This window comes from Muntiacus reevesi, chromosome 1 (assembly GCF_963930625.1).
Source record: "Muntiacus reevesi chromosome 1, mMunRee1.1, whole genome shotgun sequence".
Lineage (NCBI taxonomy): Eukaryota > Metazoa > Chordata > Mammalia > Artiodactyla > Cervidae > Muntiacus > Muntiacus reevesi.
The window spans coordinates 82,729,638-82,752,350 of NC_089249.1; the positions used below are offsets into that span (position 1 = coordinate 82,729,638).

At 40.1% G+C, this 22,713-nt stretch overlaps 1 protein-coding gene across 6 annotated transcripts in view; it reads right to left on the minus strand.

The window, feature by feature from the left end:
- The window catches only part of RPRD2 (regulation of nuclear pre-mRNA domain containing 2), a 93,226-nt gene that overhangs the window by 1,600 nt on the left and 68,913 nt on the right, over positions 1 to 22,713 (minus strand). For 2 of the 6 annotated variants that reach the window (XM_065904948.1, XM_065904938.1), the window contains 5 exons: positions 16,273 to 16,555; positions 14,603 to 14,863; positions 12,119 to 12,319; positions 7,553 to 8,734; positions 7,180 to 7,412 (listed from right to left, as the gene is read on the minus strand). In XM_065904948.1, coding sequence (XP_065761020.1) covers positions 7,324 to 7,412; positions 7,553 to 8,734; positions 12,119 to 12,319; positions 14,603 to 14,863; positions 16,273 to 16,555 — 2,016 coding nt within the window. In that variant the 3' untranslated portion in view covers positions 7,180 to 7,323. Of the gene's footprint in view, positions 1 to 1,356; positions 8,735 to 12,118; positions 12,320 to 14,602; positions 14,864 to 16,272; positions 16,556 to 22,713 lie in introns of those variants that run through there. The other 4 variants (XM_065904917.1, XM_065904907.1, XM_065904931.1 and 1 more) reach the window with 3 other exon arrangements.

Sequence of the window (22,713 nt, forward strand, 5' to 3'; positions counted from 1 at the left end):
AGATTTAGGATGGGGCCAAACTTTAACTTTGCTTTAAATATACTACAAAGAGATAGTCCAGCCAAATTTGCTGAGTAAATCGAGGGGGGAACATCCTAGCCCGAGCATGGGGATAAAATGAAAACAAAACCTTGGGCTCCCCTAAAAAGTCTCTACTAAGATTGTCCTTTCCCAAGACATTTCTTGAGTCTGTACAAGAGAAATACAGCCACCACCATGCCTTTAAATGATCCTGGTTGGTCAGCTGAAGAAAATATGAAGTCTCCCAAACATAGGAGCCAGTGTCAACTTAAGTTCGATGCTGAAATAAAGTAACAAAAACAAAGATCTAAGTACCCTGAAGGAAGGTCCTAGATATATTTGTACAAATATACAACTATGCCCCACTAGCCAAACTCCAAGATTCCAACTTAATACTTTACTGATCTCTACTGCCCTTGGCAACGATTGGCCACCTAGAAAACATGAGACCTTGAATGTTGCCTTATGTAGGTGCAAAGGATTTCTAGCCAGGGGAGGAGGAAACCAAACTAGATGTTGCCCATCTCCTTTCTACCCATTCCAACTGAAACACCCCAAGAAAAATGTAGGAAGTTTCAAGTCCTATCTTCTCCTTCCCACAAATTAAGTGACAAAGGACTTAATTCTCAAGAAAGGGATCCACTGGGGAAGGGAAAGGAAGGAATGTTGGAACATCTAATTTGCTAAGAACCCCAGCAGATCCAGGGTTGCTGGGTTAGTCAACAGCCTTTTGAGTCAAACAAAAAAAAAACCTGCAGCCTGTATTTGTTTGTTGTTGGCACTGCTCACTAGCCCCTCCACCCACATCTGTGTTCTCAACTTTTGACGCCTGCTACAGTGATAAAGGAAAAGGATAGGGAGGAAAAATGGAACCATGAGGTAACTGCAATTATCAGTTTCTAAATCGATCTCAGCCTTCCTAGCCGGTTCCCCTCAAACTTGTAACTAAGTATTGTTTCTTCTGTCCCCTCCCCCCTCCCCGTTTGTCAGAAATAATTTGACGTTTTTACATGGCACTTGCTCCTTTCCTTTGAAGCACACGTGCTTCTTTCTACTTCTACATGGGGGGAGAACAGGATGTTTACTTAAGAGAGCCATCTCAGGGGTGTCCCTTTTGCAGCCTCAATGAGTTTATTACTCAGCAACTGTGAACAGCAGCTGACTGGACTTGCCCATACGGTTTACTCATAAACAAGTATGAGAAACACCTTCATACCCTAAAATATACTGTCTACATACATGAGGGGGCAACTCATTCCTTCTACACCATATTGGCCCCAATAAAACAATTTTGTGGAAGCTGTGCATTTTCAACATGCCCAGAAAGGCCAATGAGGAGTTGTAAAAGCTGTTGCTTCCTTGGGATGGGGACAGGAACCAAGTGGCAAGTCAAGGCCCAAGTGGGGACCAGGAAGTAAGGGTGAGTTGGATTCCAGAAGCCGCCAGTGCAGTGTACACCCCTACCTGCTGGGTGTGTTCCTAGACTGTGCTATTTCTGAAGCATCTGGTGACACGTGTGCAGTTTCACGTATTCAAGGCTGCTTATTTAGGGCCTTCTACCCTGCCAGGGATCCAGGCCTGGTCTAGATGCAATGACTCGCTTTACCCCTTTAGCCAACATTCCATTTAAGCCTCACTGGGTCATAAAAAGGGATGGGGTGAGAGAGCCGCTGAGTGTGGCTTCTGTGACAGGCAATATGCGAGAAGGTTAGATGTGGGCAAAGAATTTGCCAGAAAGATCCCAACTGCCACTACTCCAATTTTATGCTTGCTTTAAAAATACTTTTTTGCTCACAACCGTACAATTTTTTTGGAAGACATACAAAATTATCATCCATACGGTCTACCCACTTCATTACCAACCACTCCCTGAACATCTTGATCTTGAGCCACCCGTTGTCCCTTTCCAAAATTGAACTGCCACAAAGGACCAAACCAAACCCACAAGGCCATGAAGATCTTAAGAAGCTCAGAATGCCTTCAGTGACATTGAGTGCAGAAGTCAAAGGGGACAGCTGGACAAGATCAGAGGGGAAGAGTCAACCACACAACAAAGGAAACCATACTTTATTAAACAGGAAAACAAAAACATAATATCGGGGGCAGAGAGATTAAAAAAAAAAGGAATGGCTGGAAGAGAGGAAAGCGCAAGCGGTTGCAAGGCAGGCTTGAGATGGGGGGGTCTTTGGCATGTGTTTGCCTCAGACCTGTGCGGGTGCACACACACCAGCCCCTCTACCCTCCTTGCATGTTTAGATCAAAAGCAAATACAACTGTATCTTCAGAGATATATTCAGGCTTTTCTTCCTGCATTCCTGTAGCTGGTTTCACCTTCAGCCCTGGACAGTCATGGAGGGTCTTTGCTGGAGAAAATTTAGGTCTTTCCAACAATAGGCCTGTTCCACAAAGCAGCAGTTTCAGCTTCTGGAGAAGTTCCCTCCTATTTGCACTCACCAGAGAAGTCAGGGGCCCTTGGTCAAAGCCCCAGATCTCAAAGAAAAATGTCAAACCTTTAGAACTAGTTATTTTATTAAATGATATTAATACACATTTCAAAAGGATTTCATTGTTGTTGCCTCTAAAGCATGTACTTGTTTTGTTTTCCACACTGAACACGTGAGAATATCAATCCAACATATCTAATTTAAATCTTAACAGGCACCCCAGCCCATTCAAAAAAAGCGGGGGGGGGGGGGGGGAAGCAAAAAGGAGAAAAAGCAGTAATTTACAGCGGCTTCAAAACAGTAACAGTTGAAGCTTACTTCTGCATTAACCAGTAACTTCAGGACTGATAGTGAATATTCTGCAATTAGGAGTTTTAGCATATTCACATTATCTAGATAGGTTTGCTGTACCATATACATCACAAACATTGTATTCCTGGGACTGGAAAGGATAAAAGTCCTATTCTCTTAACATTTTACCCTCCCTGGAAACAAACCAAATTCTATTTATTCTCAACAAAATTTGGGAGGGCAAATGGGAGCAAGGATAGAGGTTGGATCTAAGTTGACTGAAGAGTAAACTTTTACAGAATATTTAAGAACTCAATTTCTGATATTCTATCACTGAATTTTAAGTGGTACCAGTGTACTCAGGCCCCACCCACCGATTCTCTGTCTGTGATTTTACAGTGAGCACCAAGAACCTTAGTAACAACTTCGCATCATCTGTTTGCATACTGAATCATGTCCTTGCCAAGACACACTATGCTATGCTTTTTTTTTTTTATTTAAATCTTGTTCTCAGGTTGAAATACAAAAGAGCATGGGCACGGAGGTTTAAATCACAGACACAGAAAGAATAAAACCCCTTTGTTTCATGTTATGAATACCAGAATTGTCTTGTTTCACTATATCACATATATACACATCGTTGTCTTCACTGACTGCTGTAGGCAGATGTCCTTAAAGTTAACAAGCAGCTGACGGTTACATACAAATCCTCATTTCCATCCTGCAACAAATGGATTTTGTGACTTAAAAAACCAAAACACACTCCACAGAAACCCAACCCTTAAAGTCCATCTTTTAAAACTGTACAAGGTCTTCCCTTTCATGTACTAGCTATCATGCTTCTGAGGACAATTAACCTGCCCCAACATTCAGGAAACCACTTTGCTGACCAACCCCCCATTTTCTGATAAAATCAAATGGTCAGAGAGCCTTTTCAAGTAAACACTACTTTTAGGTTAATTGAGAGCAGCAGAAAGAATTCACATTCTTTTATTCTAGAATGAAAAACATCCTACTTAATTTTCTGCAAAAGAAGAAAAAACCTATTTCAGTTTTGAGTTAAAACTTTCTCTCTTTACCTCCCCCCACCCCACCCTCACACTCTCTTATACTTTTCTCTAAACGAATGTCTTAGGACTCAGTGTAACTGTATTGTTTCTTTGCTTTGCTACACTATATACCCCATCCCACTACAAGGTCCTGGTATCATGCATTTTTTTTTTTTGCAGGGAGAGCTACAGGGCAGAGGCTTGAGAAGGTCAAAGAAAGAACAGCTGGCTTAAGACCAGAAATGCATCAGGAAGATGGAGGACTTGCAAGATCCTAACCACAGAAAACATGGAGAGTCCAAACAAGTAATATGGAATAAATTACACAAAAACACCCCAACTATGATGCACACCTGGTTTGAGCTGCTCTTTTACCTGCAAAGCAAGCTTATTCTGAGACAAAGAATCATCTTCTGTCACTACATTTTCCACGCTCTCCCATATGTTAAACTTAACTGGGGGAATCCAATGCAATCCCCATACTTCCTACAGTTATTTCTACACTAACTTGGAAGAACATATGAAACTTGCTAGGATTTCCTTTAATAGTCTTTTACTCATCTGGCTGGAGATTACCAGTGTGTACTTTAGGGTAAGACACTAAATAAAAAAATGTAGTAAAGCAACATTTGCTTTTCAGTGTCCCTAAACACTCGAAGTGCAGTGATTGTCTTTTCCCAGTACTAGCTGCAGAAATACAAATAAGGAGCCTTTCAGTTCAGAGAGAAATAAAGCACTTTTTTTTCCCCCAATGTAAAATGACTAAGGGCATAAACATTTTCTATTGAGAGTGGGAGGTGAGGATAAGGTTTGAGCCTTGAAATGTGACAGGTTGCTATCCATAGAATGGGGTAAATTTAAACTAATCACATCCTCCTGTTTGTCTGCAAGGATATGTAAAATATCCAGTTGTTACTAAGACAGAGCTAAAGAGGTATAAAGAAAGATGCTACTGAACTTCCTCCTTCAGAATACCAAGAAGAGGGGTGAATACAGGACTAGGTCAAAAGAAAGATAAAGACAAATATTTCCCTTTCCCCATAGTTAACTTTTGGTGACAACCACCAACAAATGTCACAACATTAAGGAGACACCATGGTAAAAATGTCTACTTAAAAAAAAAATACTGGGATAATATCTGAGAATGTTTCAGTTGCACCTCTGTATCTACTGTCAACTACAGTGACTTTCTGGCTAGACTAGAAATGTAGACGAGAAAACTGAGGGAGAAAAAGTCAAGGAAAAAAAAAGCAGGAAGCAAGAGCTTGATGCCAGATATGTGAAACCACCTCAGAAATATGTTTATGACAGATGGGCAGGTCAGATCACACCATCAATGGCTCATTTCTCTCACTCTCTGTATTGCAGTTACTTATTCTTTTAATTTTAATATACCTGGCCCCCTTTCTTCTACTCAAAGGAGGAAAATTCTTTACTAGGATAAAATGAGGTCCATACTTCCTCCAAGTTGCTGCCTGATAGTACTTCAGAAGAGGCTGAATTAAAAAACAAAGGCTTAGACTTTGGGAGAAAGGTCAAGAACTCAACTTCAATATGCCTTTTAAAACAAAAGAGAACCCCCAAATAACTTGACAGGTCCAAGGTCTCCCACATTTCTTCCCCTGCAACATCTCTTGGCTGTCAGCAGGCCACAGAGCACAAAGGGAAGACAGCCACCCCGGTTACAGCAGTTAGCTGAGCTGGAGAGAGAAGGGGACAAGAATCCTTCCACTGACTACTTGAGAAACCAAGCCCCAAAGAACATCCCAACATTGCACATGGTATTAGCTGTACTGATGGAAGTTTTATTTCAAATGTAGTAATACTCTTCAATAGATGGGGTAAAATAAGATTTGTTTTCCTCCCCACCCTTCAAACCCCCAGCCAAATGAAGTGGCTTTAGTTGTGTTTCTTTGCCCCCCACCCCCTTAAAATACAAACATCTTGGAAAAGGTAGGTATAAGTGCAGTGGGAGGGAGGACTGGATGGAATAGTGAAATATAAGCATATATAACTTTTTAATTTGGAAGGGAGGTCCTTTGTTATAATAAAAAAAGAAAGAATAGATCAAAGGAGGGAAAACAAATAAAAACAATGATAATAAACCAAACTCCTACTTCCAATGCTCTCTACTGTTCAAATGCCTTTCCCTTAGTTTCCATCAGTACCTGGGAGGGAAGAATGGGCGTTTTGGTGCAAAGAACGGAGGGCCCCTAGCGAAAGGTGGCCTGGGCCTCTTTAAACTGTGGAAAGGGTCTCTGCTGAGAAAAGGCTCCCTAGGCCGGAAGTCTGGCCGGGGACTCCGCAAGATCATACCACTCCGGTTGATGGCGTCTCTGTGTGAGGGACCCAAGGGGGGGCCACTGCTGCTGTTGCTGCCTCCCCCACCTCCTCCTCCATGGGCTGGGCCCAAGTGCTCCAAAGAATGGGAAGGCAGGCTCAGGCTCTCGCGCACACGACTAAGGCCGGGGCCGTTGAGGTCCCGCTGGGTGGGGCCCCCATGGTCCCTGGGTCCTGGGAGCACACCGAAATGGTCAGCCAGGGTCCCCTGAAGGAGGGAACTATGGTCCTTGGGAAATACTGCAACGGCCCCCGCCACTCCGTGCTCTGCCAGTGGTGGGGCTGGGAAGGGTACAACCCCAGAGTGGTCACCAGGAGGTGGAGGAGGAGGAGGAGCAGAAAAAGGGACGCCACTCCCGCCACTGCTGCTATGCTCCCCGGGGGGCGGAGGAGGGGGTGGGGTGGGGAAAGGAACTCCACCGTGCTCCCCAGGAGGTGGGGCAGCGTGGGCCAGGGCTGCCTCCTTTGCGAAGGGGTTCGAAAGATCCACAGAGGGTAGATGAGTAGGTGCATCTCGAGAGAAGATACCACCATGATCCTTGGGAGGGGCAGGCGGGGCAGATGATGGCCCCACTGGCTCTCTCTGGAAGGGTGTCCCATGATCCAAGGGGGATGGGGGGAGATGATGCTCAAATGTTGAGTTGAAACTGCTGGAACGGAAGCTGCCGACACTCTCCTGAAACTGGGGTGCTCGTTCTTTGTATGGTGCTGTTTTAAAGCCAGTGAGGCCTCCGCTGCCCCCACCCCCAAGGGATGCCAACTCAGAGGCACTTGAGGGGCCATTGTCAAAGGAGCCACCTGAGGTGCTCAGATCAAACCAACCCACCCTTGAAGCCTCACGCCCATGTCCTCTATTTCCCTTCCCAGGGACTCGGATGGACTCTACAGTCTGTATGGGCTCCCCTGACATCCTCCTGTTGGATGCATTATGATAACCCAAGGTTTCTATGGGGGCCCCCTTCTCTTCGGTACTATCAGGCAAGTCTAAGCAGGAGGAGGAGACTCGAGTCTCTATGCGATAGTGCTCTTCTTGTTGCTGCTGATCAGCGGCTGTCAAGCTGAGCTGGGCGAGGTTTGACAGGCTGACACCATCACTTGAAGTGCCCTTGTTGGGGGTCTGGCCAAAATGTTTATCATCTGAGGGCTTTCGTGAGGCATTCTTAAGCATATTCTTAAACTCAATCGTCGACGTGGTGGAAATGGTAGAGGCCAGGACTTTCTCCACGCCTGACGTGGGTGGGTGGCCCGTGGGAGTGGCAAGGGTATTCTGCGGAGAGAAAAGGGACCGATGTGGGACTGGGTGAGGAGAGTCTGGGTACTGCTTCTGCGGCAAAGTGAGATGCCCCGTGGTAGACTGAGACAAGCTATTGTGGTTGGAGTCAGGACTGAAAAATGAATCATTCTTACTCGGTGATGGTGACCGGTCAGACCCCGCTTCATTCCCTCTGATGCCGAAGGCACTGAACAGCCCAGGGGAAGACGAAAGCCGATCACAGTTCTCACTAGAGTCCAGCAGGGCCCTCACGGATGGAGGGAAGGCAGACTTTACCCCAAATTCTTGACCCCTGTGGCTATAACTGGACAGGATTGGCTGGTACTCAGTGGTATCAGAAAGCTTGCTTGATTTCAGGATAGACTTGGCTGGTTTCTTCTCTAGGTTCATCATGGCAGATGGTGGAGGCCCTGAATACTCGAAATCTCGGTAATCTTCATCTTCCTGGAAAGAAGTATCTGGATAAAACTTCTCCTGTGAAGAGTCCATCAGAGAAGACGGTCTCTCCATTCCATCAGAAGGCTGCTTATAGGGGGAGTCACTGCCCAAGCCAAAGGGCCGAAACGTAGACACAGAACTGGAGAGCTCTCGGGGGAAGCTTTCCTCTCTCCCAGGGGGTGGTGATCTTGTACTGCTGGGTGTCGAGGAACCAGGGCTAATGATCTTAGAAAGCAGGGACATGGTATCCACACTGCTGGATGTGGGCTTGTCCATCATCTCATCCTGAGTGGGCGTCCCACTCCGTTCATCCCGTACCGGGGTTCCATCAATGTTGTCGACTGACGTGCTAGTAGGGCCACGCTGGAAGTCTGATGGATGGCTTTCAGCTGGAGCAGTGGATCCCAAACTGCTCAGGATTGGGATGTTTAAGTTTAAGCCACTGAAACCAGGATTACCTTTTAAGAAGTTGTGGATCTTCATTTCCAGGCTTGGGGAGGTGGACTCTGACTCCAGCTTTGGCTTGGAGGCCTCTGAGGATTGGCACATGGCAACTTCAGTAGGCGGAGCAGCAGGGCTAGCACTGTGGTTCCCTGTGAACCCCAGAGTGTTGGAGGGGAGCTTGAAAGTAGTGCTTGGGAGCCCTGGGCTTTGCCCAATTGAGGCCTTGCTGGCTGAAGTTGACGAGACTTCAGAAGTTGAGGAATTAGGAGAATAGCTGAAGCTTTTGGGAATAAAGGACTGGGTATTGGAGGGCAGGTTTCTTCCTTTTATGCTAGAGACTGTGGTGTTAGCAGGGGAAGCTGAAGTGCTCTGGGGTGCAGCTTCGCTGGATGGAACTGGGTTCCCAGTAACACTCTGAAGTAAAGATGACAGGCCTGTAGAAACAAAGATTAGAGAAGTTAAGAACAACAACTCCCTACTTTCCAATGTAAACAATGTAGGCTAATCAGATATTCTCATTCATTCCAGTGGGAACTAGACAGACATTAAAATATGAGATCAAAGGGAATTCAGACCAAACATGTAATGGCTTATCAATGTAAGGAGAGCAAATTACTGAAATGTTTCTAGTAGTCATGAAACAAGGCCAACATGGCAAAAATAAAATGCAACAGGAAGAGGGAGATTTTAGTGTCAGAATCACTCAGAGTTTAAACAAGACAAAGCAGGAAAAGAAAGGGGGCATAATTATCTGTAAAATAACACTTTAAGCCAGTATTTCTTAATGTTTGGTCTGCAGAATTGTTTCTCTAAACGCAAATAGATATTCTGCCCTATCCTTCCTTTCCAACTTCCACAACTGTCTCTAATAAGTTAAGGTGCAATTATTCTTAGGACACAGAGAACGACATCCAAACTGCAGGGACTTACGTGACCTGTGATGCTTTTTTAAAGAAGCATATCTTGCTGGATTGGTGTTATATTTGGGGAAACAAGGCTTCAGTTGTAAAATTTTTAGTTGTAAAATGTAGCAATAATAAATATACAAATATACACCACAAAGCTTATAGAACTAGACCTTTGGGGACACTGATCCTTTGACAAGAAGACACACAATCCCTTTCTTATAGCTTGGAAAATTCAAGGATTATTGGTCTATACATGTTGACACTGATGAGATCCAACTCTGCTTGATGACAGACAAAACATTCTCAGAGCACCGAGAAAGAATTCTTTGGGGGCAAAGGCAGGCTGAAGTCCACCAAAGCAAACTGCTCCTGTAGAAAATTTCTTGAAAAAATATTTGATAAAGAAATAACAGAAGGTTCTTTATTTAAAATCCAATCACATTTTAGAAAATTTACTCAATTTCTGATCACAAATGAAAATTTTACATACACTTCACCTGAATCAATAGCTTTCAGTCATATACTAAAATGGTTCCTTCATAATGATATATGAAAGAAAATAATATTTCATTTGATATTTCAATTATTGTTTAAAATTTCAATTTTTATCCTTACTTGCTAAGAGATTTAAGGTCTTAAAAATTTTAAGATTGTTCCATTCTTTGCAGCATTTTCAAATGCCACTGAGTTTTAAACAATGATGCATGGCTTTTATTATTATCCAATATTTGAAAATATCCAAATAATTAAAACACTGTTTATTTCCATTGCCATCCTCCTGAAAAAATATCTGTGTTTAATTTTCAAAAATCTCCCTGGCTATACAATTTTCCTCTTCTTAAGAGTTTGATTTAATTCCTAACAGCAACTGCTTTTACCAAAATCATAAGTCTTGAAGCACTGGAGAGTGATAAATAATATCATATGATTTTAAAAAGATATTTCAGCATATCTTTCAGATGTTGTGAAATGAATTCTTCAAGAGATCATCTTCTTAACATAGATACTACTCAGATTTCTGGTAATAGGCAAAGTATTACTCTCTTACCACTAAATATTACTTTACTTCAATCTTAAACCATACACTATGGTGTCTGCCCACTGAAGTCATTCTTTTGTGCTGAAAACATCACCAAGGGCTGTAGGTGAAACATTGTGAGCAAAGTTCTAAGAGATTTCCTTTACGGTTGTTGAAGAAAGGTATCTATTTAAGTTGTCAGACATAGTCCTTTTAAAAGGTAAGGAGAATTCCACTTTCCATGAGGAACTCAAAAGGTGGTGAACTGCCCTGTTACTCCACAAAGTTTTTTTTCTAAGAGTCCCACTTTTTATTTTGTCACAACACATCTAGTTCTGTTCAAATTTTGCCTGATTAGAAGGTCTACATGATATTGTTTTAACAATCTGCTCAAAGAAAAAGCTTCTTAAGATCTATGTATTATATCTATATAAGAAGTTAAAATACAAGTGAGTTCAAGGTTTTTACTGTAACTACAGAATGATAATAGAAACTAGAAAGGAGAAATCATCAACCTGCCAATCTCTCAAATTACTTATTCCTGAAATTAGTAGTGTGAGTTGCACTGTAGCATTATCATTAATTCTTTTGCTGGAGCCAATATGTAGAGGTGGGGCTGATTATTTAGTAGTATTTAGTCACATGTAACAAAATTCTCTTATACTGTAAGACAGAGCTCACTGTAATACAGTGCTTGGCGGATCCACTTATACAAGTATAGGAAATGAACAGATACCTGTACTGCTGCTCTCTATTCATAAAAAGCGGGATCTCAGCAACACTGACATTCTGGGTTGTATACTTTGTTGTTGGGGTTCTCCTATGCACTGTAGGATTAAGCAGCATCCCTGGCTTCTACCCATCAAATGGAGTAGCTCCCCACCTCAAACCCAGCTGTGACAAACAAAAATGTCTTCAGACACAGCCAAATATCCCCTGGAGACTTCTGGTTAAGAACTACTGATGCAGAGTAAATCACTATATTGAAGCTGTAATTCACTGCATAATTATACTCAGGTTGGTATTTGAAGGATCTGAGAACAAAGAGCAAGGTAAGCTTTATGAAAAAATGTTAGAAGCAAAAAAAAAAAAGCAGCGGACAGTTTTAGGCACAAAACATAATTAGCAAAGCTGAATAGAGAGATTCAAACAAGTCAAGAGATAATAGGTAGGTTTCCCTGGTGGGAATCTGCCTGCAATGCAGGAGACCTGAGTTTGATCCCTGGTTTGGGAAGATCCCCGGGAGAAAGGAATGACAACCCACTCCAGTATTCTTGCCTGGGAAATCCCATGGAAGGAGGAGCCTAGTGGGTTACAGTCCACGGGGTTGCAGAGAGTTGGACGTGACTGAGCAACTAACACCTTCATTTTCAATAGATAGTCAGAAAACAGAAAAAGGGATGACATCTATAGAGGCCATTTGGACATAAAAAAGGAGATAATCATGTCCTTTAAGATTTCTGATAGTAGACTGATCTTTTTTATTGTTTTTAGTTTCAGTTAACATTAAAATATGTAAAATTCAACACACACTCACCTATACTAAGAGTGTGGGATAAATAAGTGAAAGAATACTGGACTCTAGTCAAGAAATCTGGCTTTTAGTCTCAGCTCCTCTAAAAAGACTGATGTGTGACCTTAACCTGGTCACATCACCTCACAGAGCCTCAATTTCCTCATCCAAGGAGGGGATTAGACTAGAGCATATTTAAAGTCTTTAAGTATTCTTGACATTTCAAAATTCTATAAATGACAGGTCACATATGACAAAGAGAATCATGAATTAACTGTATTATATATTTCACGGCTTTAGGTTTCTCAGAAATGGTATCCAGGATTAAGCCAGAGACAGACATTCAGAGTTCAAATCCCTCTGGCACACGTCAGTTTACCTTGCAGTGCAGGGGCTGACTGTGTCTGGGTTTTGGAAAGAGCAGACAAAATGCTCTCTGGGGTGATCTCCACCTTCGAGAGGATATTTGCCAGAGGGTTGTGAGATGTTGCTGTGGCGGGTGCAGGTGTTTTCAGGCCACTGGTGAGGTTGCTCGGGCTTGTAGGAGTTCCTGGAGAAGGTCTTGATGCAGGACTGACCCCTGGTGGCAGAAAGATCAACTCAAGAATATGCAATTCAAAATGACCTTTAAATGCACGACACTTTCCAGTCACTGAATTGAGTCTGATATGTCTCACAGGAATTCTTCTGTGCATGATCCACTAGTTGTCCATTGCATATACAAAGAAAAAATCTGAAAATTAAGACTTGTTCCTGTCTACTTGGAACACCATTAAATTAGACAAATATCAAGTTTTTTTTTCATATGTATTTACTAGCCGTCAGAGCCCCAGTAGAAAGATTGGAGAACCTGTTTCTTTTTTCTCTACCAAACGAAACCTACACATCAGACTTCTTTAAGTGTTCAATAAATATTGCTGGTTAATTATGATCAGACTTGGTCACTGCATAATTCTATGAGATAAATAACTTATTTCCTTTCACATGGACTTTTCATACAAGCAATCTTTATATTTTAACATTGTGAAAAACTGGGTTAATTTTTAACAGGAAAAAAGGTATATAAAGAGAAAGTCAGTTTTATTTTTTAATATAAACAGGTATTTAATACAGAAAAAGTTACCGATAAACAAATGAAAGAAATTTTTACATCTTTAATGAAAGGAATGCAGATTCCAATAAACAATTTTTTCTAAGACTGAATTTGACAAAGTATAAAACAAAACTAAATTGTGTGGGAAAGATTGATAAACAACGAGAACTTTCATATAGCTGGTACACGAAAAAGTACATCTTTTGGAGACTGTTTTAGTTATAAAAAGCTTAAAAACCTACATGCTGATTTTTTTGAGTCTTTATCTTTTAGAAATAAATATTTAATTATTTATGAAGAAATGAAATAATTGGGCTTTTCTTCAAAATAATCAGGATTGGAGAAGACACAGGAGAAACAAGATTGGCCATGTGTTTATACTGTTGAAGATGAGTGATGCACATACACAAGGGCTCTACTTTGTATATTTTCATTAAGATTTCCATTTAAAAAAAAGTCCTATTTAAAATTCCTTTTAAGAAGGGTTGTGCATACATTTTTAGCATCAAGGTTGTTCATTAAGTAGTCTTTACAACAGTGAAAAACTGCAAAGACACTAGATGGTCTAATAATAAAGACTTATATAAACTACTGAATGCTGTATAGCTATCAGATGATGTAGATGAATGTTTAATGACTTACAAAAATGCTCATGATATGGAGTTAAATATTTAGTAGCTGATTTCGAAACAGTACAGTTGTCCCTCAGTATCAATGAGTGGCTGGTTTCAGGACCCTTGAATATACCAGAATCTGTGGATGCTCAAGTCCCTTATAAAACAGCATAGTATTTGAATATAACCTATGCTCATCCTTTTATACAGTACCTATGTGTGTATATATTTATTTACCACGCCACATGGCTTGCTGGATCTTAGTTCCCTGATCAGGGACTGAATCTGGGCCATGAAAGTCAAAGTGCCTAGTCCTAAGCACTGGACTGCCAGAGAACTCCTCATTCTTCCATATACTTTAAATCATCTCTAGATTTAGTTATAATACACATTACAATGTAAATGCTATGTAAGTAATTGCCAGGGCAGGGCAAGTTCATGTTTTGCCTTTTGAAACTTTCTGAAAAAAATTTCCCCCAAAATATTTTCAAACCATGGTTGGTTGAATCCATGGATGTGGAACCTGCAGCTGCAGAACTCATGAATATGGAGAACCAACTGTATATGTAATACACTTCAACTATTTCCCCTCCCAATGCTTCAATTATTGATAGAAAAATTAATGCAAATATTTTACTTCCCAAAACACACATGTATATGCACACACACACACACACATACTTGAAAGGTTAATGAACAGAAGTGAGTTCCTTTGGGGTGGCAGAACTATGACTATTTATTCTTTTAACTTATTTTCTAATTTTTCTATAGTGACCATGTATTGCATTTTTATTTTTTAATTAAAAAATTACTTTTAATTAGAAAACAAAAACAAAACTCAGATTGATGGTTCAATTAGAAAGATAGAAATAAGCTTTTTATTATTACTAGGCCTACTCACCAGTATTTTTTTTTTTTTGCACTATTTATTTTTTTTTCCCATTTATTTTTATTAGTTGGAGGCTAATTACTTTACAATATTGTAGTGGTTTTTGCCATACATTGACATGAATCAGCCATGGATTTACATGTGTTCCCCATCCTGAACCCCCCTCCCACCTCCCTCCTCATCCCATCCCTCTGGGTCGTCCCAGTGCACCAGCCCCGAGCACTTGTCTCATGCATCCAACCTGGACTGGCGATCTGTTTCACTTACCAGTATTTTTCATGACTGATGTCAGGCTGCTAAGGATGGAACTGATCTTTGCCAGATCCACATTAGCTAGGTTTGGCAAAGCCAATGCTGGAGTAGGGGAGAGAAGAGATGTATTCACAGGCTTTGGAACAGGTGGGGTTGCTGTCATGGTCACAGGTGCTGGAGTACACGAAGAGGCCTTTGAGATACTTTCTGTTGGCTTCGTAGGTACAGCAGTGGATACAGTCGACTTCTCCACAGGTTTTTCCTTCCTGTCCTCTACTGTTTAAAAAAAAGAAAAGAGATGATATTGCATCCTACTGCTTTCCAGACTCTGCTTCCAATGCAGAATCACATGTCCTAATATTTCCTAAAATGTACTGTGATTTATTAGAGAAAAATCATTCATTCATGACTTTTTTTTTTAAAGTCATACTCTTAATAATTCATGAACCTTCCCATCTTTAGTATCTGCTTAAACTGAATCTCCCAAATGCATCTTTTTCTTTAAAATTTATTTATTTGGCTGTGTTGGGTCTTAGTTGTGACATGTGGGCTTATGTCCTGAGACACTTCCTTGACCAGGAATCGAACATGCATCCCCTGAATGGCAAGGCAAACTCTTCACTACTGGACCACCAGGGAAATCCCCCTAGAGCATCTTTTATTTTACTTTTTAATGATTTCTTCCATATTCTTAGTATCTGTGTACTGAATTTGTACATTTCTGGAAGCATGTTATTATTTGGTACACATTTGTGTTTTTTCAGTAATGTTTTGTCATAAACTATCCTGTCTTTTCTCTGCCGTTAACCTCACAGCTTCCTAAGAGACAGAAACGCTGTACATATGTTAGTGTACTTTCCTTTGGCTTCCTGAAATTGGTCTATTGGGGGTAAAATCAGACACTACTGCAATGTTATAACTCCTGCAGTAAGATTCTCTTAATAGTTTAAAAGCAACATACTATATGGGTAGTGCATCAAATTCAACCTAAGTCAAACTGCCTAATAAAAATAATTATAAAAGCTGGGGATGCCAGAGAAACAATTCACCCATCCAGGTTAACTGTGTTAATTGTGAAAGTGTGGTTAATAAAATGAGGCTTCGGAATCTTGAAGGTCAAGAGTGACAGAGAATAAGGAATTTCAGCATAAGTGGCCCTCCCTCTAGAGCAGTGCTTGTTCAACAGAAATACAATTCAAGACATATATATAAGTATAAATTTTCTAGTAACCATATTAAAAAAAAAAGAAACACAGGTAAAATTAATTTTAATAATATATTTTATTTACCTCAATACACCCCAAATATTTTCAGTTTAATAAGTTATAAATATAAACAATTATTAATTAGATATTTTCACTCTTTTTTAAAGCACTAAGTTTCTAGAATCCAGTGTGTATTTTGTTTCTGCCACACTACGTGGCTGTTTGGACCTTGGGCCCCCGGTAGCAGAAGCGCAGATTCCTAACCACTGGACCAACGGAGAATTCTTGGAACAGCACAGATTCTTAATCTACATGGCATAGCAAATCCTGAACCACTGCTCTAGAGACAATACTACTACCTTGGTGCTCTAATTTTGTAAGGATTGAACTACCTTTCTAATACCTGCCGGTGACAGATTTATTGGTGGGGAAAGCAAAACATGTAAGAAGCAAGTGGTCTACTAATCACACAGGACATACCAATGATTTTTGACCCATCGTCTTCCACATCTGAAAGGTCCATGTCTTCCACGTCACGATTATCTGTCGCAGGCTCAGGTGTGGCAGATTTCTCACTCTCTGCGTTTGGTGACTGGGATTCCTCACCTCCCATTCCCTGGAAAGGGGACTCAGAGCCAGTTGGGGAGGGAGCATCCACGCTTGGGGAAGGGACTGGTGATTCCTCAGGATCAGGAAGGGTTGACTTCAATTGATCCAGCTTTTTCTTTAAATTGTTCACTCGATTAGCAAAGGTTTTATATGCCTAAAAGAGAAAGAAAGAGTTTACTCCTCTGAGAAGTAACCAGGAAGCTACCATTCTGACTCGATCAGATTTCTTCATTATTATTAACTGTATCACTGGTATAAAACAACAACATATCATCTGTCAAGCATGGAACAGTTTCTAATCTCTGCTTCTTCTATTTCCTAAGTCATTATTACCATCCACAGTAACCCAAGGCAGAAACTTAGAAGTTATCTGTAATTCACCCTCCCCTGCTCTCTTCTATCCCTCCAGGCAACCAATATTTATCAAGAGCCTAAATGTGCTGGCCAACCTTCTAGGTAGTAGAGATACAACAATGACTAAGAAGACAAAAATTATATCCATAAATAAAGAAGTTTGAGAGGTCAAACACTATTGACTTAAAAAAAATAAACTTTATTTTTTAAAAGTTTTAGGTGTACAAAATTACTGTGAAGATAAAATAGAGTTTCCATATATCCTACACCCAATTTCCCCTTTTTTTGACCATACGCACAGCATGTGGGATCCTAGTTCTCCGACCAAGGATTGAACCCATGCCCTCTGAGTGGAAGCACAGATTCCAAACCACTGGACCACCAGGGAAGTTCCCATTTTCCCCTATTATTGACAGCTAACATTAGTATGATACATTTGTTACAATTAACTAAAGCCCACACTTTATGAATATTTCCTCAGTTTTTATCTGATGTTCTTTTTCTATTCCAGGATCCTATAATGTAGTAGTCATATCTCCTAGGTTTCTCTTGTTTGTGGTAGTTTGCTAGACATTCCTTTCCATGTTTTTGATGAACCTGACAGTTTTGAAGAATACGGGTCAGGTATTTTGTAGATAGTCTCTTAACTGAGGTCTAATGTTCTTCTCATGATTAGACTGGGGTTATGGGTTGTGGAGAGGAAGACCACAGAGGTAAAGTGTAATTGTCATCACATCACTTCAAAGGTATATACAATCAATATGATGTACCACTGTTGTTGTTAACCTTGATCATCTGGCTTCAATCCTACTAGTCATCTGATTATTTTAACTGCCAATGTCTTGAAACTCTGTGTCTTTTTCTATTGGTTAAGGGTCTTGGACTATTAGATCATAGAATCATTTCAGTTGGTTGAGCAAGAAGCATTATTTTTAAAATGAGATGGGGGACTTCCCTGGCAGTACAGTGGTTAAGAACTCGTGCTTCTAATGCAGGGGGCACAAGTTCAATCCCTGGTTGGGGAAGTAAGATTCCATATGCCATGTGGTGGGGCAAAACAAACAAACAAAAAAAAAGGGTGTTGGGGGGTATAAAATAAAATAATATACTATAACTGAGCTTTTGCTTCTGGATAATATTGAGTAGTTTGTAGCAACGCAATGCTCCCATCAAGAACAACTAGAAAAGCCAGATATATACATATACCTATCCATACACTTTCACAAGCACACACATAAACACACGCACTTGAATGTAGAGAGCTAAGGCAACCAAAACTAAGGTGGCACATTCTCCAGCAGGGGGAGACCATGAGTCAAGTCAAGCTGACATTCTGCAGCTGTCTTTCTCTTAGAGTCCTGCTGATATGGGGGAGCTAAGCAAGAATCTGAGAGTTTAGGCAAAAGAAAAGGGCAGAGGGTTACTACTATAATATAAAGAAAAACGCAGAACTTTTAACAGTCTTGCTGGCCTATAGAAACATTAAAAAAAAATTAGAAAGGCCAAAATTCTGATGAAAAAGGACAGAACTGTAACAATATGTTACTGTCCTTCCTTCAAGATATTTGCTGATAGATAACCAGCAAGGACCTACTGTATAGTACACGGGAACTCTACTCAATATTCTGTAATAACCTATATGGGAAAAGAATCTGAAAGAGAACAAATACATGTATATATGTAACTGAATCACTATGCTATACACCTGAAACTAACAAAACATTGTACATCAACTATACTTGAATTTAAAAAAAAACAACATTATTTGCTGAATTAAGCAGAAAATTTCTGAAAAGTAAAGTGGAGTTAAACACAGTCTCATGGTACAGAAGAGACAAGGATTAGAGTTCAAATCACACAATGAAGGAAGGGGCCTAGCGATCAGCTCAGGCTCTCAGTGGGAAAAATCTGTGATCCAGAAGCTGGATGCATCAGAGAAAATCAAAGGCTTCCCCAAACTGCAATTCAGCCTGAAGCCTGATTATTCAGCCAAGTAATTAATCATACTTGATTAATATGATTACCTCTCACAATACTGCCTAGCAAAAGAAAGGGTGAATCCTTTCTGAAGGAAAACAAATCACCGAGACTCTATAGAAATGTATTTATACACAATGCTCAGTATTCAATAAAAAATCAGCAAGGATGCCAAGAGATAGGACCGAATGACCTCAAAGAAAAAACAGACACTAGGAACATACTCAAAACAAGTATATTCAATATTGGAAGCATCTGACAAAATCCAAATAGCTATCATTTATACGTTCAAGAAGATACAGAAAAATATATATCATCTTGAACAATTCAATCCAAAATTCATCAGAGCAAGAGCTTAGGGGTGCCTAGGTTAGGTAATGGAGCCAAAGTGGGGTAAGGAAAATGACTGCATGGGAGGAAGGCACTGCATGGGAAGCTGAAGCCTAAGCCAGATAAAAAGAAAGCCTATAGGGCTTCCCTGGTGGTTCAGTCCACCTGCTAACGCAGGATACACAGGTTCAGGACATATGCTGTAGAACAACTAAGCCCTGACTGCGTGAGCTGCAACCGTTCAGCCCACACACCACAACTACTGAAGCCCACAGGCCCCAGTGCCCATGCTCCGGAGAAGAAGCCAGAACCACGAGGAGCTGTGCACAGCAACTCAAGAGTAGCCCTGCCTGTTGCAACTGGAGAAAAGCCCGCACAGCAACAAATGCCCAGCACAACCCACAATAAATACAATTATTACTATTTTTTAAAAAAAGAAAGCCTACAGAGGTGATGGGAGGGATGCAAGTGCTGGAAAATTGGTTATACACATGGGTAATGATCAAAAAAGCAATTATGTTGAAGATAAGGGGAGCAAGATTTTGCATTTTTAGAAAATGCAATGACAAATGTGGAAAGGAAGAAAACTAGAATGAACCTTGTAGTGTTGGATTGGGATTGGAGATAACAGTGTGAATAGATGGTTTCTAACATGCATAGCCAGATACAGAAATATATACAGATGTGAATGTGAGTATATAGGTTAAGTATTTATGCATATATTTCCTAGCTCTGTACACTGATATGGTCTGGCAGCAGTGATATCCCAATAGGAATAAATACACCTAGTTTTCAGATCTGAGTTTCAAAATATGGTTTTTTACTAAAAGGAACCAAAACTCCTTGGAGAAATAATTGATTCCAAGGCTGGATAGAAAAGTGCAATATGAACTTGGAATACCTTGCTCCAAAAGTAAAGAAACACAAAAAACAATGCAGACATGTCAAAAGAACACAGAAAGCAGCTTGAAAGGCGCTTCCGCTGGCCACATGGGATAATTTGAGCATCAAAATAATTATTTTGTAATGAGTTAGTAGTTAGCAATGAATGTAATTAGTAGGGCTTCCCTGGTGGCTTAGATCATAAAGAATCTGCCAGCAATGCAGAAAACCCAGATGTGATCCCTCGGTCAGAAAGATCCCCCAGAAAAGGGAACGGCAATCCACTTCTGTGTTCTTGCTTGGAGAATTCCACGGACAGAGGAGCCTGGCAGGCTACAGTCCATGGGGTTGAAAAGAGTTGGACACGACTGAGTGACTAACACTTTCACTTTTACATTCTGGAGGCTAGAAGTCCAAAATCAAGGTACAAGTAGGGCTACGATCCCTCTGAAACTGGGAAGAATTCCTCCTTGCCTTTTCCTAGCTTCTGATGGTGGCCATCAGCTCTTGGCATTCCTTGGTTTGTCAGATGCATCAATACAATATCTGTCTTGGTTGTCACACGACATTCTTCCTGTGCATCCAAATTTCCCTCTTCTTATAAGGACTCCAGTGATACTGAATTGAGGCTATCCTAATGACCTCCCCATAACTTGATCACATCTATAAAGTCCCTATTTCCAAGCGAGGTCATTTTCATGTGTACCAAGGGTTAGGGCTTCATCATTATCTTTGGGGAGTATGTAATTCAATCTACAGCAATTACCAAGTGAAAACTTTTCAGTGGACAAGCTGGGAAGATGCCACTTTAATAAGATATCAAAGGGAATGTTATAAGTAGTAAAACAAATCAAACCTGTGTGCTAAATGAAAGGATGAAATGAGAACACAATCACTTCTATGATATTCTTACTAAAGATAGATAACCTCTATCTGATCACAAAGAAACATCATATAAATCCAAATTAGGAGACACTGGACAAACTATTTGATATGTAATCCTCAAACATATTCAGGTCATGAAAATTAAAAGACCGAGGAACTGCTCCAGATCAATGGAAAAAAGAGAGAAATGCAATAAATGCAACTTGCAATTATAGATAGGAGCTTTTGCTATAAAAACTGGTCAATCTGAGTAAGGACTGAGGATTAGATAATAATATAGTACAGCAATGTGTTAAATTTCTTATGGTTATGAAAATTACCTTGGAGGAAAACACACATGAAAATATTTGGGGGTAATGGGGTGTCTGCAACTTATTTTCAAATGATTCCCCCCAAAAAGGTCTTCATAATGTACTTAAGATATTTGAGAATTTTACAAAATAAAGACTGAAAAAAAAAATGAAGAAAAAATTAAAATAGGTTAACAGAATTTCACCATAAAAATAGAATCCTTTCTATCAAAAAAAATCAAATGGCAGTTCTAAAATTGAAAAATAAGCCAACTAAATTAATCAATGGGTTAAATAATAGATAAAATTCAGCAGAAGAAAGAATTAATGCACTAGAAGACTGGTTAGTAGAAAATATCTAGAAGAGAAGCAGTGAAGGGAAAGAATGGAAAATATAGAAAGGAACATAAAAAGACATTTGGAACACTGAGGAGATCTAATATACATATTAACAGAGTTCCAGGAAGAGAAGCGATATAATGTAATAGAAGCTCTATTTGACAAGAAAACACCCCCAAATTTATGAAAAACATTAAGGCACTAGTTAAGGGTTGAATTATACCCCCTCATAATCGTATACTGAAGTCCTAACCCTATACCTCAGGCTGTGACCTTATTTGGACATAAGAGTTTTTAAAGCTAATCAAGTTGAAAGGAAGTCATCAGGACGGGCCTTAGAGCAGTATGACGGGTAGTCTTAATTAAAAGTGAAAATTAAAAAAAAAAAAAGTGAAAATTTACAAACAGAGAAGGCCACGTGGAGAGACGTAAGGAGGAAACAGCCACCTACACGTTAAACAGAGAAGTCAGGAACAGAAGCTTCCCTCACAGCCCTCAGAAAGAATAACACTAATAACACCTTGATTTTGGGCTTACAGTCTCCAGAAGTATAAGACAATAAATTAATGTAGGTTTGAGCTATCCACTCTCAGATACTTTGTTATAGCAGTTCTAATAAATTAATACACCACTGATTCAAGGTTCTGCAAACCCTAAACCAGATGAATATGAAGACCACACCTAGGCAGATCATTGTTTAACTACCGAAAACCAAGGATAAAGAAAAAATATTAACAGCAACTAAATGGAGTACGATAAATAAAAAGTCTAATAAACACTAAATAAACACTGATGACATGAAACAACTGTAAAATCTGTGTGTGTATAATTAAAATATATAACAATAAAAACATACAAATTTGGATGGTAGATATAGCTCCTTTGATGATATCTCCAAGGAAACTATAAAGTTAAAGATCTGAGCAGAGATTTCAGCAGTGTCCAGTGTCAGGCAGAGTTAAGAGTTTATGCAATAAGTTAGAAAGGCTTAGTAAACACCTTTACTTCTTATTAAAATTCCACAAAGGCCATGGATTATGAGTAAGGTTCATGTTCTAGGACTAAGGACTATGTCCAAACAAACCCACCCTAATAAAGCCTAAAACCAAAGCCTTTACATCATAGTAATCCACAGATAAATTGCCAGAAAAAAAAAAACCCCACAAAAAAACAACACTTGTTAAGGGAAAATGGCACAATTCCGAGTTTCCACAAGTATCACTCAAAATGTCTCCTATAAATTCTTAGACATGCA